Source organism: Thunnus thynnus, chromosome 2 (genome assembly GCF_963924715.1).
Source record: "Thunnus thynnus chromosome 2, fThuThy2.1, whole genome shotgun sequence".
Lineage (NCBI taxonomy): Eukaryota > Metazoa > Chordata > Actinopteri > Scombriformes > Scombridae > Thunnus > Thunnus thynnus.
The window spans coordinates 29,867,312-29,881,255 of NC_089518.1; the positions used below are offsets into that span (position 1 = coordinate 29,867,312).

At 42.2% G+C, this 13,944-nt stretch overlaps 1 protein-coding gene across 1 annotated transcript; it reads left to right on the forward strand.

Annotated features, from left to right (window-relative positions):
* The first annotated feature begins 461 nt into the window (after positions 1-461).
* LOC137200808 (calphotin-like) lies at positions 462-13,422 on the forward strand. The gene is made up of 11 exons (XM_067615454.1): positions 462-638; positions 3,620-4,081; positions 9,178-9,225; positions 10,300-10,686; positions 10,980-11,012; positions 11,172-11,237; positions 11,338-11,430; positions 11,746-11,949; positions 12,209-12,328; positions 12,441-12,542; positions 12,688-13,422. Exons 1-10 carry the CDS (start codon positions 594-596, stop codon positions 12,501-12,503), a joined length of 1,521 nt encoding a protein of 506 aa, XP_067471555.1. The 5' UTR covers positions 462-593; the 3' UTR covers positions 12,504-12,542; positions 12,688-13,422.
* The last annotated feature ends 522 nt before the right edge of the window (positions 13,423-13,944 follow it).

Genomic DNA, 13,944 nt, shown 5'->3' on the forward strand with positions numbered 1-13,944 from the left:
AAATAGAGCAGTTGACAGAGGCCAACACTGTTTCATAAGCAAGAGTGGCTTGTTGTGCTTTATTCCTTTTGTTAGTTCACTCTCAGGGAAAAATATGTGAATTTGACGCTGGCATAATTTATATCCAGTGCATTAAAATTGACAATGATAAACTGTAAAAGAAGAAAGAAAGGTAGAAAATATATTTCAGAGCATGTGCTTCTGATGCCATGTGCTTCCCTGAAAAAGTATTTCTAACTAAAGGGGGGGGTGTGGCACTCTGGAAGCCCGGGGGCCACTCTCCCTCTCTCTCTCCCTCTTTGCTTCGATGGAGTGGTTACATAACATAGCCCACCATCCAGCCAGTAGCCCAACTCTGATACAATCAACTCACTGAACTGTCGTGCACGTGCATGTGTGTTAGGTGGGGGTGTGTATGTGTTTCTCTCTCCGTCTCCACGCCCCCCATATTCCATCCCAGTGCTCCCATAGGTTCGATGCAAAGGTAACAGAAAAACCGGGGGCTTTATAAAGACCCGCTTTGGATCACTCTGTCTCGCTGCTTCGTTTCATTTCTTCGGTTTTTCTTGTTTCCTCCAACACACATCATCAAAATGCCCAGCAAGAGGAAGAAGAACAAGCGTCGCATGAGGAGGGTGGTAAGTGGTCGCAGGCGCTCTTTATTTAATCTCATCACGACCGTATCTAAAATCTCTTGGATTACAATAAACCATGAAGTCAAGTGAGTTTGATACAATTAGTGAATTTTTTCTCCTTCGAAGTACCTTTTACAGTTCGTGGTGGTAGTGGTTGTCTTTTCACTGTTCTTTGCCAAAAAAAAGAAAAGAAAACCTTGTAATTGTGTACTTTACCCATAATGATCATTGAACAGATAAAAAACAATATTGTTCATAATATATGTTGCAAAATTCATGTTTTACACTGTTTAAAAACTCAAAGCTTTTAATACCATGTTATATTTGACTGGACACATTCACAGTTTATTCTTGCTTTTCTTGTGACGCACTCAACTCTTGAGGAGCGCTCCAAAGCTCCGTGCGTAAAATAGCGCAAAGATAGAAGACTGTGCCAAAATATCTATGCCTGATAGATTATGTCGAAAATTACACATTCAACTTCTAAACACTTACGACACATCTGGCTTTGCTATTAGGTGCAAGAGACAAAGACAACTATTCCCTGCTTTGTTTGACTCCAGTGCGCCATGCGCTCCGAGCGCGTCGTGCTTCATATGATAAAAGACTGTACAGGGGGCTAGGTCAAAGGCGACCGAGCTTTCTTTTAAATTATTTAAGACATTTCTCATCCAAAAGGCTTCACAGACTCAGACTTAATGGCGATTCCAAGCTTGTGAAAAGTGCCAGTTAAAAAAAACAACAAAAAAACAACAACATATAAGTACATAGGCCCCCACCTCACTTACAATGCACGCGCACCATCTTTACTTATAATAACATGCTGCTGTATTTATTACCACCAAATCAAAAATAAAGGAACAACAATATCATGATAAATTACATTACTGACTCCCTGCCCCCCCCTGACCCACTACTATTAGGTAACTGGGAGAAATTCTAGTTCTGAACATTCAGTGCCCAAATAGAATTAGTGGGTGTGGCAAGGAGGAGAGTTGGGGGAGGGGTGTTTAATGAGTGAGAAAGTAGCAGGGAGGCTCCAATTACTCAGAGGCCAAAGGTTATTTCATCATCAAACAGTATGTTCTATCATTTCATTTACAAACATAATAAGTAATTGTTTCAAGCTGTGCCTTAGTTCCTCATTTCAGTTTAAAATGACCACTTACTTCACTACTAAAAGCTGCAGAGCTCAGTTTGACCTCCCTTGAAGCTCAGTCCTTCAGCTCAGGCAGCTGTGGAGTTTGTTGCACCCCCCTCCCTTCTTGTGTCTGCCTTAAGCCTTTGGTAGTGTGTTGACTGAAGGAATGTCTTGCATTAGTTTGCCAGATTGGTGTCTGCACAGTCTCTCTGATTCTATCGGAGGCTGACAGTGACACTCAGATAAAAATGGGCCCAGAAGTCACTTACAGCTCAGTGTTATCGCCAATCAGAGATATCAGGGGGCTAGGAAGGGAAGGAGCTGCTGGACACTTGAAGACGTCAAGCTGAGTACTCCACTTTAGCACTCACACCTTGGTAAACAGTGGCTGGGCCTACTGAGAATTTCACACAGCCTGAGGAAAAAAAAAAGACAATTCATTCAATTCATTGATTCACTTTAATTTATCTATTATCCTGTGGTAGTGAGGTTTGGATTTCTAGGCAGCAAGCTATTTGTGGGCTGAGGTAAGGGAGGGGTTGTTTTGACGGCAGATAGCTGGACAGGCATATGCACACAATAGTGTGTACGCGCACACACACACTCACACACACACACACACACACACACACACACACACACACACACACACACACACACATGCACCGTTGGCTTACAGCATTGGTCTAACACTGCGAATGCCTAACTGGCTGTCGGCCTAACAAAAGCATTTTCGGGGAGTGATTGTAACCTGATTATAACCTGATTATGATGTGATTAGGCCCACTGTCTGGCCCCCGGGGCACCCATCAGTGCTGCTGACTCGCACGGTTTCCATTCCCGCTTCACCAGACATGTCAGGACCGCTCTGATTCAACTAATTAGCTCCTATTATCTAACTAGCTTTGCTGGGTCCACTCCCAGTTACCCAGCCCCTCCCTCCAGTGGTCGGCGCTTCTAAAAAACCCATTAAAGCCCGAGGGGGTTTTGTCTAAAGCTGAAAAACAAGTTGGACCTGGCTGGGATGGCATCCCTGGTATTCCTGTGGACAGAAATGCACTAGGATGAACAACAAACTGACAACATCAGTATCTGAACTAGATGTGGTCCTAAGCAACAACTAGACCCCTTAGACTCCCATTTTCCTCAGTAATAATTCATCCTCATTCTTTATCAGTTTGCTTTACACAGTGAACAAGTGCCTTTTATGTTTAATACCACACCATGGTGAAATATTCAAGAGAATCAAGTGGAAAGATCAAGTTTCACACTCTTCTCAGCTTTTAAGCTTTATAAAGATTAGATGGTAAATAGAAAGCATGACATTAATCTAAATTAATTTAAAGGTCCAGTATGTAGAATTTAGTGGCAATTTAGTGGAACGTACTTGGCAGAAATGGAATATAATATTCATAAGTATGTTTTGATTAGTGTATAATTACCTGAAAATAAGAATATTTGTGTTTTCGTTACCTTAGAATGAGCCCTTTATATCTACATAGGGAGTGGGTCCTCCTCCACAGAGCCCGCCATGTTACGCCGCCATGTTTCTACAGTAGCCCAGAATGGACGAACCAAACACTGGCTCTAGAGAGGGCCTATCGCGTTTTTCTTAAGTTTCATGACCACCGTAGGTTCTCGTACATGTTTGGAAGGGATATTCAGTTGGTTGCAATTTAAATGCACAATCAACACATAAAATATCATTGTCTGAAGCAGAGTGAGCGATAGCGTTAGGATGAACACATGAAAAGAAACTTAAGCTTAAATCGTAGCTCCCACTGTAATGACAAGACATCAATCATTAACCCCCGATTTTTTTTGTTTCTTTTTCCCCTTGCAGCAAGCCCAGAGGAGAGCCCTCGAAGAGCAGCATGCAGCCAACCCGCCAGTCAAAGCGAGCCCTGGGATCGCAGTGAGTGTGCCCCCTGCAGCAGCCCCAAAGAAAGCGGTTAAAGCGCCGGCACCAGTACCAGCACCAGCACCAGCACCAGCACCAGCACCAGTAGAAAAGATCCCAGAGGCAGTACCCATTGCTGTCCCCATTGTGGAGACCCCCAAAGTAGAACCAGAACCAGTTGTGAAAGAACCTGTCGCAGAGCCCGTCCCAGTCGTGGAAGAAGCACCAGAGCCTGAGGCTGTGGTGCTGGAACAGACTCCTGCAGAAGTTGAGGTTGAAGTCCCAGCACCGGTCACTGAAGAAGCACCAGTCGTCGAGACTCCACCAGTAGAGCTCTCTGAAGTTGATGGTGCCATTGTACAGGAGGCCGAACCTATCATTTCCGAAACAGAACCAGTACCTGAGGTAAGAACCACTTTATTTTACATCTGATAGATTCTGGAGGCAGTTTGACTGTGGAATGAAAAGAGAAGTTCAGAAATGAGGTCGTCAATGGACTTTCCTTAATCAGTGGAACAGTAAAACTTGTAAAGGTAACAATAAGTACCCCAAACTTTCTCATTAGAAAACATTATTCCCAATGGGTTCCTTGTAGAAAAACAACACATTGGGCTTATTGTTAGTCTCATGACCTCTTTATGTGTGATTCTTAAATATTTTCAGGTTCTTCTGTAGGTCTGGTGATAGCTCCTCAAAGGCAATTTAGTCTGCAATGGCTTGTCTGAATAACTTTTTATCACATCTCACCAACTTGCGTCTCAGCGCAATGAGCTGTGTAGGGTTCAGCATGTACCTTCATTAAAAGTGCATGCAGTTGCCAGGGAGAATCTCTTCCATCAGTTGAGATGCTCATTGGTCAAATGTGTTATATGGAAATGTCCTGATGAACAAACAAGCTTCAGTAGGGTTTTCATGCATATGGTTGGCTTTTTGTGGTCTGTTTCTGCATATAGTTTGACAGTCTAAGTTGGAGTTTTGTGGAAAGACCAGTTTAGGTGTCGGTTTGCTCAAATAGCATGTGCTGTGGCTGGGTGCTTATGGGAGGAGAGAGGTGGAATTGGTAGGGGGTGGGAGCCAGAGGGAACAACGTGTTCCATTTAGCAAAGAGGTGGAAAGTAGAGAGATTGTTGGCTACATCAGTGGAGACTGGGCAGAGCTTTTTCAGTAGTCATCATATATTATCACATACATCTTATTTGCCTGTGTTAATAAGCACATGTCTTTAAAAAAATATTACTTATTTTTGAGAATGTTGATTGAATAAGATAAAGGGAGATAAAGGGTTTGGTGTCTGAAATACAGTCCTACAGTATGGTTAGCAGCATGGTGTTGGACTGAATTTTTTTCATTTTATCACTGTGATGTAAGAATGCCTTCTACTTTATGGCACCTTGTAAGATACAGTATGCTATCAATCAAGTTGAATTTTGTGGTCAAGTCTGTCCTCCATTGTATTTAAAGTTATACATGGTTTTTGGCTTTTTATTTTAGCTTTTGTACAAGCTCCGTCTATCATTAATCTTCCATCTTTATTGCAATTTCATTCTACAAAATGCTTTGTACAAAAGATATTAATGTGTCCCAGCCAACTAAATGTAAATATAGTTTTTAACCTCCATATCTACACATTTATATTATGGTCTTTATTATAAAGTGTCTTTCATGCAGCCATCATGCACACATTTTGGGAACAGAATGTTCTGTTTCAGCCAGTAGACTGCAGGCTATGCGCAGACGCACACACATGTACATCCGTGTGCCTGAACTCAGTGCACACACACACACATGCACACACTAAATTCATAGTCTTCCCATAACTGAGCCATGACCACATATGGTGCACATGTATGTGCTCACATGTGTGTTAGCGTGCATGTCGAGTGCATGATGCTGCCCAGGAAGGGTGTGAGAAGGGACAGGGGGTGTTATTACTACTATGACTTCACAATACTACACTGTTCTCCAGTAATCCTCTGTCACCCCGTCCAGTTCACAAACATGTCATTTGGTTGGAGGTTTTGATTGTAATCACTAACCCCTAAGTAAGCTCTAACCACTGAGCTATACAGGACCAATAAAGACATTTCTATAGGAGATGGACTGCCCATCATTGTGTAGTTGTTAAGCTGTGGCAGTATCCACCCCCTCTGTCCCTCCGTCCGTCTGTCCCTCCCTCCCTCTCCCCCTCCCTCCCTCCATCCCTCCGTCCCTCCCTCCCACCACACCACTCATCTCTCTCTTCCCACCCCTCTCGCCTCGCTTCTTCTCGGCCCCTTCACTGCTTGCAGATGTGCGAGATTCAGCTCAGGCGCTCACAAATATGCTCAGACACTTGTGCTCCTTTTTTGCAAAATTGAAAGTAGTCAGTGCTGGCTGTAACTGCAAACACATACAGTAGGAGGTTAGATATATGGTGCAAGTGATAATACTTTTATTAACGTTTCTCAATTTTGACATTGTGGAACTTTGCTACTGTTAAAATTTTCTCACTAACACGACATAAACACTTTAGGCCACAGTTCTGCAAGAAAGCGCTTATTCTGTGACACCACTTGTGAGGCTACAGTAGGCGACACTCGGTCAGTTGGTCAATAGATGATTGAATCAGAGGCCGTATAAATGGGGCTCGTATTCAGCTGGCTTTGGGGCCAAAGTGAGGTGGCCCCACCGCTCCTGGATGTTACCACGGAGACTCAGGTGAGTATAAACTCACCACATCCAATCTTAAGACCTGTTGAGTGTATTTCATTTCTCTTTGGCCTGAAGCGATGGTGGGTGGGTGCGGCTCCAGCTGAGGCTGAACATTTTGTACCAGCTTGCTCCCTCTATACTCCCCCTTTCTGTCCCTCACCCCTCTTTCCCTTGTAAATTCACTCCCCCTTGTCACCCTTCCTTCCCTCCTCCCACTTGCTCCTTTCGCTCTCCTATCTCTCCTTTCTCCCCCCCCACCCCCCTCCTCCCCCTCCCTTCTCTTCTCCATTCCTATCCTATGGTGGCCTATAGGCCCTTATTAGTTTGTCTACTCAGCATGTGCGCTCGTTCATCCATGTGTGCTCCTTTTATCATCGGGTCTTTGCTGGGAGCACTGGGAGGAGACAGGAATGGGTAAGGTGGGATATTGAGTTCTATGTTGGGACATGAGTAGGGGTCGTTTTTCTGTGTGCACAGTTGTGTAGTTTAGCCTTTGGAATTTTGTGTGCTGTAGAGGAGCTTACAGGCAGCTGTCACAACCTTTTTAAAGTCTGTGACAAATTTCTAGTGAAGGGATGTCTTGGGGTACATTTGCTTCCACTTTGATCTGATCACAATGAACATACTGTGTACATCATGCTTGCAAATGATGGGTGATCATATTTTCTTTTGCCACATTTGATACGGTGACCAGAGTGAGAAAATAGTGGGCGACAAAGATGTGTGAAGTGGTATTTCTTACATTTTCGGACTTGGTTGGAAAAATGATCACCTTGTGGCAAAGCACGTGAGGGCCCCTAACCCTCCCCCCCAATGTCCAGCATTCCTACACACATGTACACACACATGCAGCCCTCCCCACATTTCCTGGCAACTTTTATGGGTTTGTTTTCTGAGACACTATGGGGCTTTGTTAGGTGAAGCAAGTCAAACCAACAGCCAGAACATCCTCTTTCTGTTTTAATTTTGAGTTATATGTGACAACTCTCCTTTACCAATTAGAATAATATAACCAAGCTTCTGTTATACTTTTTTCACTTTATTTGCACATATCTTGAAAAGATCAGTTCTTCCAAGGTGGCAAAAGTTTCTCTAAGCTTTAAATTAGTTGTCAGAGATCCTGAAGAATCCAGAATATGTGTTAAGTGGGTTTGAACACAGAGTACATGATACTATGATCTACACTATGTACACTATGTACTAGGTACGCTGTGTTCTTCTCTATGGGTTAAAATGGTATGTGTAAAAGGTGGCTGTTCTCAGATCAGCTTTGGTTTGTGCTGAATTTGCCTTTCAGTTGGGTTATTGAGGCAGGAGCTGTGCACAGATGAGTTTGGTACACAGTGTTCCGCAGCTGGGAAAGGCTGGAGGGGGTGTGTATATATAGACAGCACACGTGTGTGTACGTACATGTGTGTGTGTGTGTTGTAGTGTCAAGAAAAGGAAGGCCTATAGTGAGTCAACCCACCCCTCCCTCCTTACTTCCCCCCTCCTTTCTTTCCCCCTATACATCCCTCCAAGGCTATAGCTGCAGTATATATTTACCTTTCTCTACTATACGTGCATGTTTGTCCACTTGACTTTTGTTAAGAAGTTAAAATCTTCATCATCTCCCAGTGGCAGAATTCGGAAAAAGAGGTGATGTTCAAGTAACTCGAGTGTAACTTCAAACCTCCTTCTTTGAGAGTTTTCATGATTTTGGCCAATGGGCGATTGGTCTGTTCGTGACTTAGTAGCAGCCTGCATGCACTAGACTTGTCCTACATTGGAGACAGGCTGCTACAAAACAGGTTAAATAATTTATTATTGGACTACGAAGATTTACAATATTTATGCACTGCTCCCCGTGATTGCCACTATGGCTCAATGCACATGGATGCACAGTGGGCGGCGCCTGTGGCTACTTAGGCTGCCGCCAACTGCTCCAGTAAATTGGTGGCATGGCTGCAAAGAGGAAAATATGGGTGACTTCTACCATTATCTGGACATTTTTGTGTCTGGGAAATAAAAATTTCTATGAGAAATGTAAAAATATTATGACTTAAGCAGGATAAATGCTAAAATTTCTCTCTCTGAAGGCATCATTCCGAAAAGAAAGACATTATAAAAGATGTTATGATAGATGTGGTAGTTTTTTGGAGTGAGGACCTGATGACGAAGGTAGTTTTATAAGGTGCGTAATACATTTTCTGAATCTGAGCTGAATTATAGAAGGGGGCGAGAAATGGGCGTTCCAGCTTCCTATTATGCAATTGGTTGTAACATTCCTGTAGGATGTATAATGCACCTCCCCTCCTCCCAAAGTGAAGCAGCCCTCGCGCACAAAGCATACTCTAAGGAGAGTGTGTGCAGTGGCTTTGTGTGTGTAGACCGCCAGAGTAAATTTATGATCTGAAAAACATTCTGATTTCCTTTTTTGGACACAGTAAACCAGATAAGTCTCTCACAGGGTTTTCTCTATTAAAAGCCTCAAGGCTATTTCAACTATAGTACAGTTTGACTGACAAAATAATGAGTAGAAGATCGTTTCTGCTTGGGGCACATTTTTAGGACGGGTGTGTACGCCCCTTCCAAAACCTTACCTTACCTTTAACTGTTAGAAGCAGTAAAACAAAAACAAGAGGATTGCAGCAACGTAACATGAGTTTTAATTGCTTGTAAATGCTTTTTAATATATTCCCAAGTGCCTTTTTTAACGAGAAAGACTTTCTGCCAACTGTGCTCTGTTTTTATTAGATAATATACATGTATATCTTTGTCTTTTGTTGTTTTGCTGACTTGTGCATAAACTCTCTCTTTTTCCTTCATAGATCACACCCCCAGCTGAGGCTCCAGTGGCGGCTCCTGCTGAGATTGAGGTAAAACAAACCTGCATTTCATCCTTTTCTCAGTACACAAACACTCACACGCTCAATCCCCCCTTTTTCCGTCTCTAATGTCAACTTCATCAGGCAGTATCTTTGGTATAAGCCCGAGGCGCATTGAACAGGTGTGAACCAGCTTAACTCAACATGACAGATTTCAAGTGGGACCTGCTTTGATTTTTGAACAGGTTATTTCAGAGACAGCTTTAAATGCTTTGAAGATGGGAACCAGAAGCCTACAAGCTAGAAGAAAAGAGTTTTTTTGATTAAAAACACGATTCCCTCTACATTGATAAAAACTAGCATTGCTGTGGTGAAGTGGATTTGGGTTTCATTAACTGTTCTCGGAGAAATAAAGCAAACAAAAATAACTGTTCACATTAATAATCGGGCTGACCGCGCCATGCCTTTAAAGAAGCATAAGAGGGTGCATTGAGAACAGAAAAATTCAACTCCACTTACACTAACACGTTTCACTGTGTAACAGTGGTGCGAATGACAACATACATGAAATCACAGCAGAACAGTTTCCATTTGTGTCTTATAAAGTTAGAGCAGCTGTACAACAGACAATCCTTTCAATGGAAAAGTGTGAAATATTTCTATGAGTTAAGCCACACCTTAACGAATAACAGCCACACTTTGTGGTCGACCATTCGCCTCAGGTCTGGTTCTCTTATATAACTTGGCTCACCTGTGCCAAATGCTTTCAGGGAGGAAAACAAACAAACAAACAAACAAAGGCACATGTACAGATTTACTTTCATGAATTTTTAAATGATTAAAACCAAACAACTCAACTCACAAAAGATCTTACTGATGTTCATTAGAGACTACAAAGGAAAGAATAAAAGACTAAAAACAAACTAAACGTGCAGTTAATATTTTTTGTTATGTAATAAGCTACAATTAAGCAAAGCAGCTAACTTTAACAGGTAAACATCCATTGTTTATTGTTTAATTCATGTGTACATCCATTAATCTATCCATCTACCTACTGATAATTTTATCTATCCATCCATTCAAGTCATAAATAAAGAGTTTGCCTGGTTTCTTTTGTACATGCAGTCGCACGATGTCTGCGAGCCAGAGCCCGCAGTGCAGGCCGAGGTCTTGGCAGAGGAAGAAGCAGTCACTGAGGCTGAGGTGGAGGTGGCCGTCACAGAAGATGTCACCATGTCAGAACCCGTAATCGAAGCCGCTGAAGAACCAGTGGTAGAAGCAGTTACCAGTGACCAAGTTCCTGCCGAAGCAGAGCCCGTTGCAGTAGAGACGGTTGCAGAAACAGCAATGGAATCGGCGGAGGAGGTCGTCCCAGTTCCACCTGAGCCAGAACAGGTGGCTGAAGAGGTCGCCAGTCCAGTAGCCCCAGCTGAGGAGGATGAAGCTGAAGTAGAAGTGTTGGCTGAAGAAGAAGCACCTGAGGTCGCTGCTGAGCCTGTTGCAATCACAGAGGTACCACATGAATAAAAATAATTTCATCTGCTTTCTTGAACTTTCCTCTCCTCTGAAGAACACAAAATTATATTAGTGCATTGAAGAAACAGGTAGCCGTTTTCAAACACAAACCTTATTTACATATATGTCCAGCCTAAACTAATCATCAGATCAGCCAGGTGGTCAAAAGTGATGCTTCCTCAATGGCTTCATCTGTTTTCTGGCATGTTTTATCATTTACATAATTTCATTCAAATTTGAGTAAACAGCAAAGACTAATGACAAACTGTGCGTTACTTTTTTTGTTTCAGGAGGTTCCCGCCCAATCTGTGGAAATCCCAGTGGTGAGTATTTTTTCTTTTTTCCATAGAAATTTTGATACATTTTACTTATTAGCTTCTCTAGAGTGTCTGTTTTGCAGCTTCTGATTAACATGTTTTCTTTGGCTACATTTGCATGTGTCAGGCAAATTATTTACATGACAGTTTCTCTCGTCTCACCAGGTGCCAGACACCGTCCCCGAGGCTCCGGTAGAGGAGGTGGAAGCCCCCGTAACTGAAGTCAAAGAGGTATAAAATGAAATTTTAAACGATGTTAATCTACATTTTGAAATCAGAGTTTTAAGCGTCTTGGAATCCTTAATTTGTGTGTGTGTGCTTCTCCCTACAGGATGTTGCTGATACGCTGGTTGATGACTTTGTTGTCACAGAATCTGTCACAGCGGTGGAGATTGCCATTGCCGAGTCTGCTGCTGTCCAGCAGGTGAGAACTGCACATTGAGGAATTTATTATTAGATACTACAACTTACACTTAATAAGAAGTCACAAGAAAAATGGCATTTCAGTGGCAGGTTGTAATAAAATGTGCATTATTTGTTTAGTCTTTTTTTTTTTTCTATTTTATTGTGATGAGATAGATGAAATCTGGTTCAGTTGTATGTTTTGAAATGACATTTAAAGATCAGGAGGATTGTATTTTTCTGTATTTCAAGCCATGTTTATTTCAAGCAGTCCATTTGTATATCTATCATGCTCATCCAGTCTTTTCTAACCCACTCCTCGCTCTGCTGCATTTAGGAAACTGTGGCCATGAACGACGCTGTCATCGCCCAAACAGAATCTGTAGATGTCACCCCCACTGAGCCTGAGCCCGTGCCTGAGCCCGTGCCTGAGCCTGTGTCCGTGCCTGAGCCCGTGTCCATGCCCGAGCCCGTGCCTGAGCCCGTGTCCGTGCCCGAGTCCGTGCCCGAGCCTGCTCCCCCTGCAGAGGAAATGATCGTTGTGAGTTACTGTCACAAGCCTTTATCATTTTTTTTTTACAGACATTATCTGGTTCATTATACTGTGCAAATGTGTATAATTATAGCCTGACAAATAATTTGGTGTATCTTTGCGTATGATAAACAGCACATGTAATTTAAAACACATAAGCAGTTTTAAACCACCTTATTAAAATTAGTGTTCCCTTGTTACTTTCCTCCCTATTTTAGCTTTCTTCTGTATGTCTCCTAACCGCCTCTCTCTCTCTTTTCCTTCCCAGGATGCCACTGCTGAGCAGAAATGTCTGGATGTGCTGTCAGAAGAGCCAAAGTCGGAAATCTGTGACATGCCATGTCAAATGCAGCAGCTCGCTGCAGAGTCTGTGCAGCTCAATTCAATGGTAACAGAATTTAATGGATTTAATGTGATATCCAAAATATATTTAGCTCCTCACTAAATCATGTTTTTTTTATTAATACTGGGGATTTTTCATTTTATTGTTTATTTTTCAGGAGATGTCGGTGGAGACAGCGCTGAATGGACACATTGTTCCAGAGGTCTCCATTGAGGGCTAGATCCACACCACACAGCTCAAAAGACCTTTTTTTGTCTTTGTAAGTTGAGATTTTAAAATACGGATACATAAATCAGTCCTCCATCACATAAATCTTTTTTTTACTCTTTTACTATGTCGTTAACTTTAAAAGAATCACCACCAGCCACCAACCAAGCCTCTGACATCTCCTTTGTCTCTCTCAGATTCCCCTCTGTCATTTGGAAGACTCAAAGCTTTACTGGGAGTCAACCGGCTGACCCTTTTTTATTATTTAGGGCTTACGACAGGATCGCCGGGAAATTGAAGGGACATCCACACTTTGAAGTGCCTTTCCTGCCCTGGTTCCTGTCAAAAAACCAAACCAGATGTCAACATGCCAAAACTGCTGCATTCAAAACATCAGATCAGACTGTAGTCATAAGTGTGCAGAAATGGAAACATATTGTGGCTCCTTTTTAATCTGTATTTCTCCCCAAAAGTATGTACAGTGAATTTGCATTAGCAGTGGAAGCAGAAGTGATTGAGAGATGGAGATTCCTCAAACAAGATAAATGGCAGTGCCTGGTTATTTCTTACATGTTCCCATCTCTCCAGAACATCTCTTTCCACTACACATACACTCAATGCATGTGAATACCGTAGCATTGATGAATGTGGCTATAATTTCTACTTGGGCCTATGTTCATAAGGATGGGAGGGAATTTTTTTTGTTTTTTTTTTGTTTTCTTGTTTCAGACAGACAGATTTTGCTCGTTAGGCTCTTGTTTCTCAAAGAGGCACAGTCTTTACCTTAGCCTCCGTTTCTGTCCCCTTCTCTGTCCTCCAGTTCTCCTCGCTGCCTCAACTAAGTGCCATTGCTTTACATTAGTCTGATGCTAAAACACATCCTACAACTACAGGTGAAAGGATTTATGGCCACTGGAGCCTGGAGACAGACAGATTTTGAGGGGATGAGCTTAGAGGTCATTTTCTGTTTCTTGTTTTTTTTTTTTTTTCCTCCTTTTCTAATTCATTTTGTATAGACCGTATGATGTGCTACAGTTTTTTGTTCAAAGTCCGATTTCTGGAGGGGAGATGTGATCTGATGGGCGGGGTGGGGGGGCTTGTAGTAGGCTGACTTGATCACCTTTGAAATAAAGCTGTAACTCATCGTGACACCTGAGTGTTTTACTTTCTATGCACTATTACACACATGTAAAATACACAAATATGTTGAAAGGCTACAGAGAAACTTGAAAAAATATGTTAAATATATATTTGTGTTCATTTTCCAAGTCAGCTCTGTGCTGGCAATAAAAAAAATCTTTTGGTAGCTTTTAAATAGGGAACTTTTTTGTGTGGTTGTCCAACAGCAGAGGCACTCTTTTCTTTATTGGTCACAAAACACAACATGAAGATAAACTCTGACCTGAAAAGGGAAGAAAATATAATAAAAATATTACATTCAATACCAAAGCACA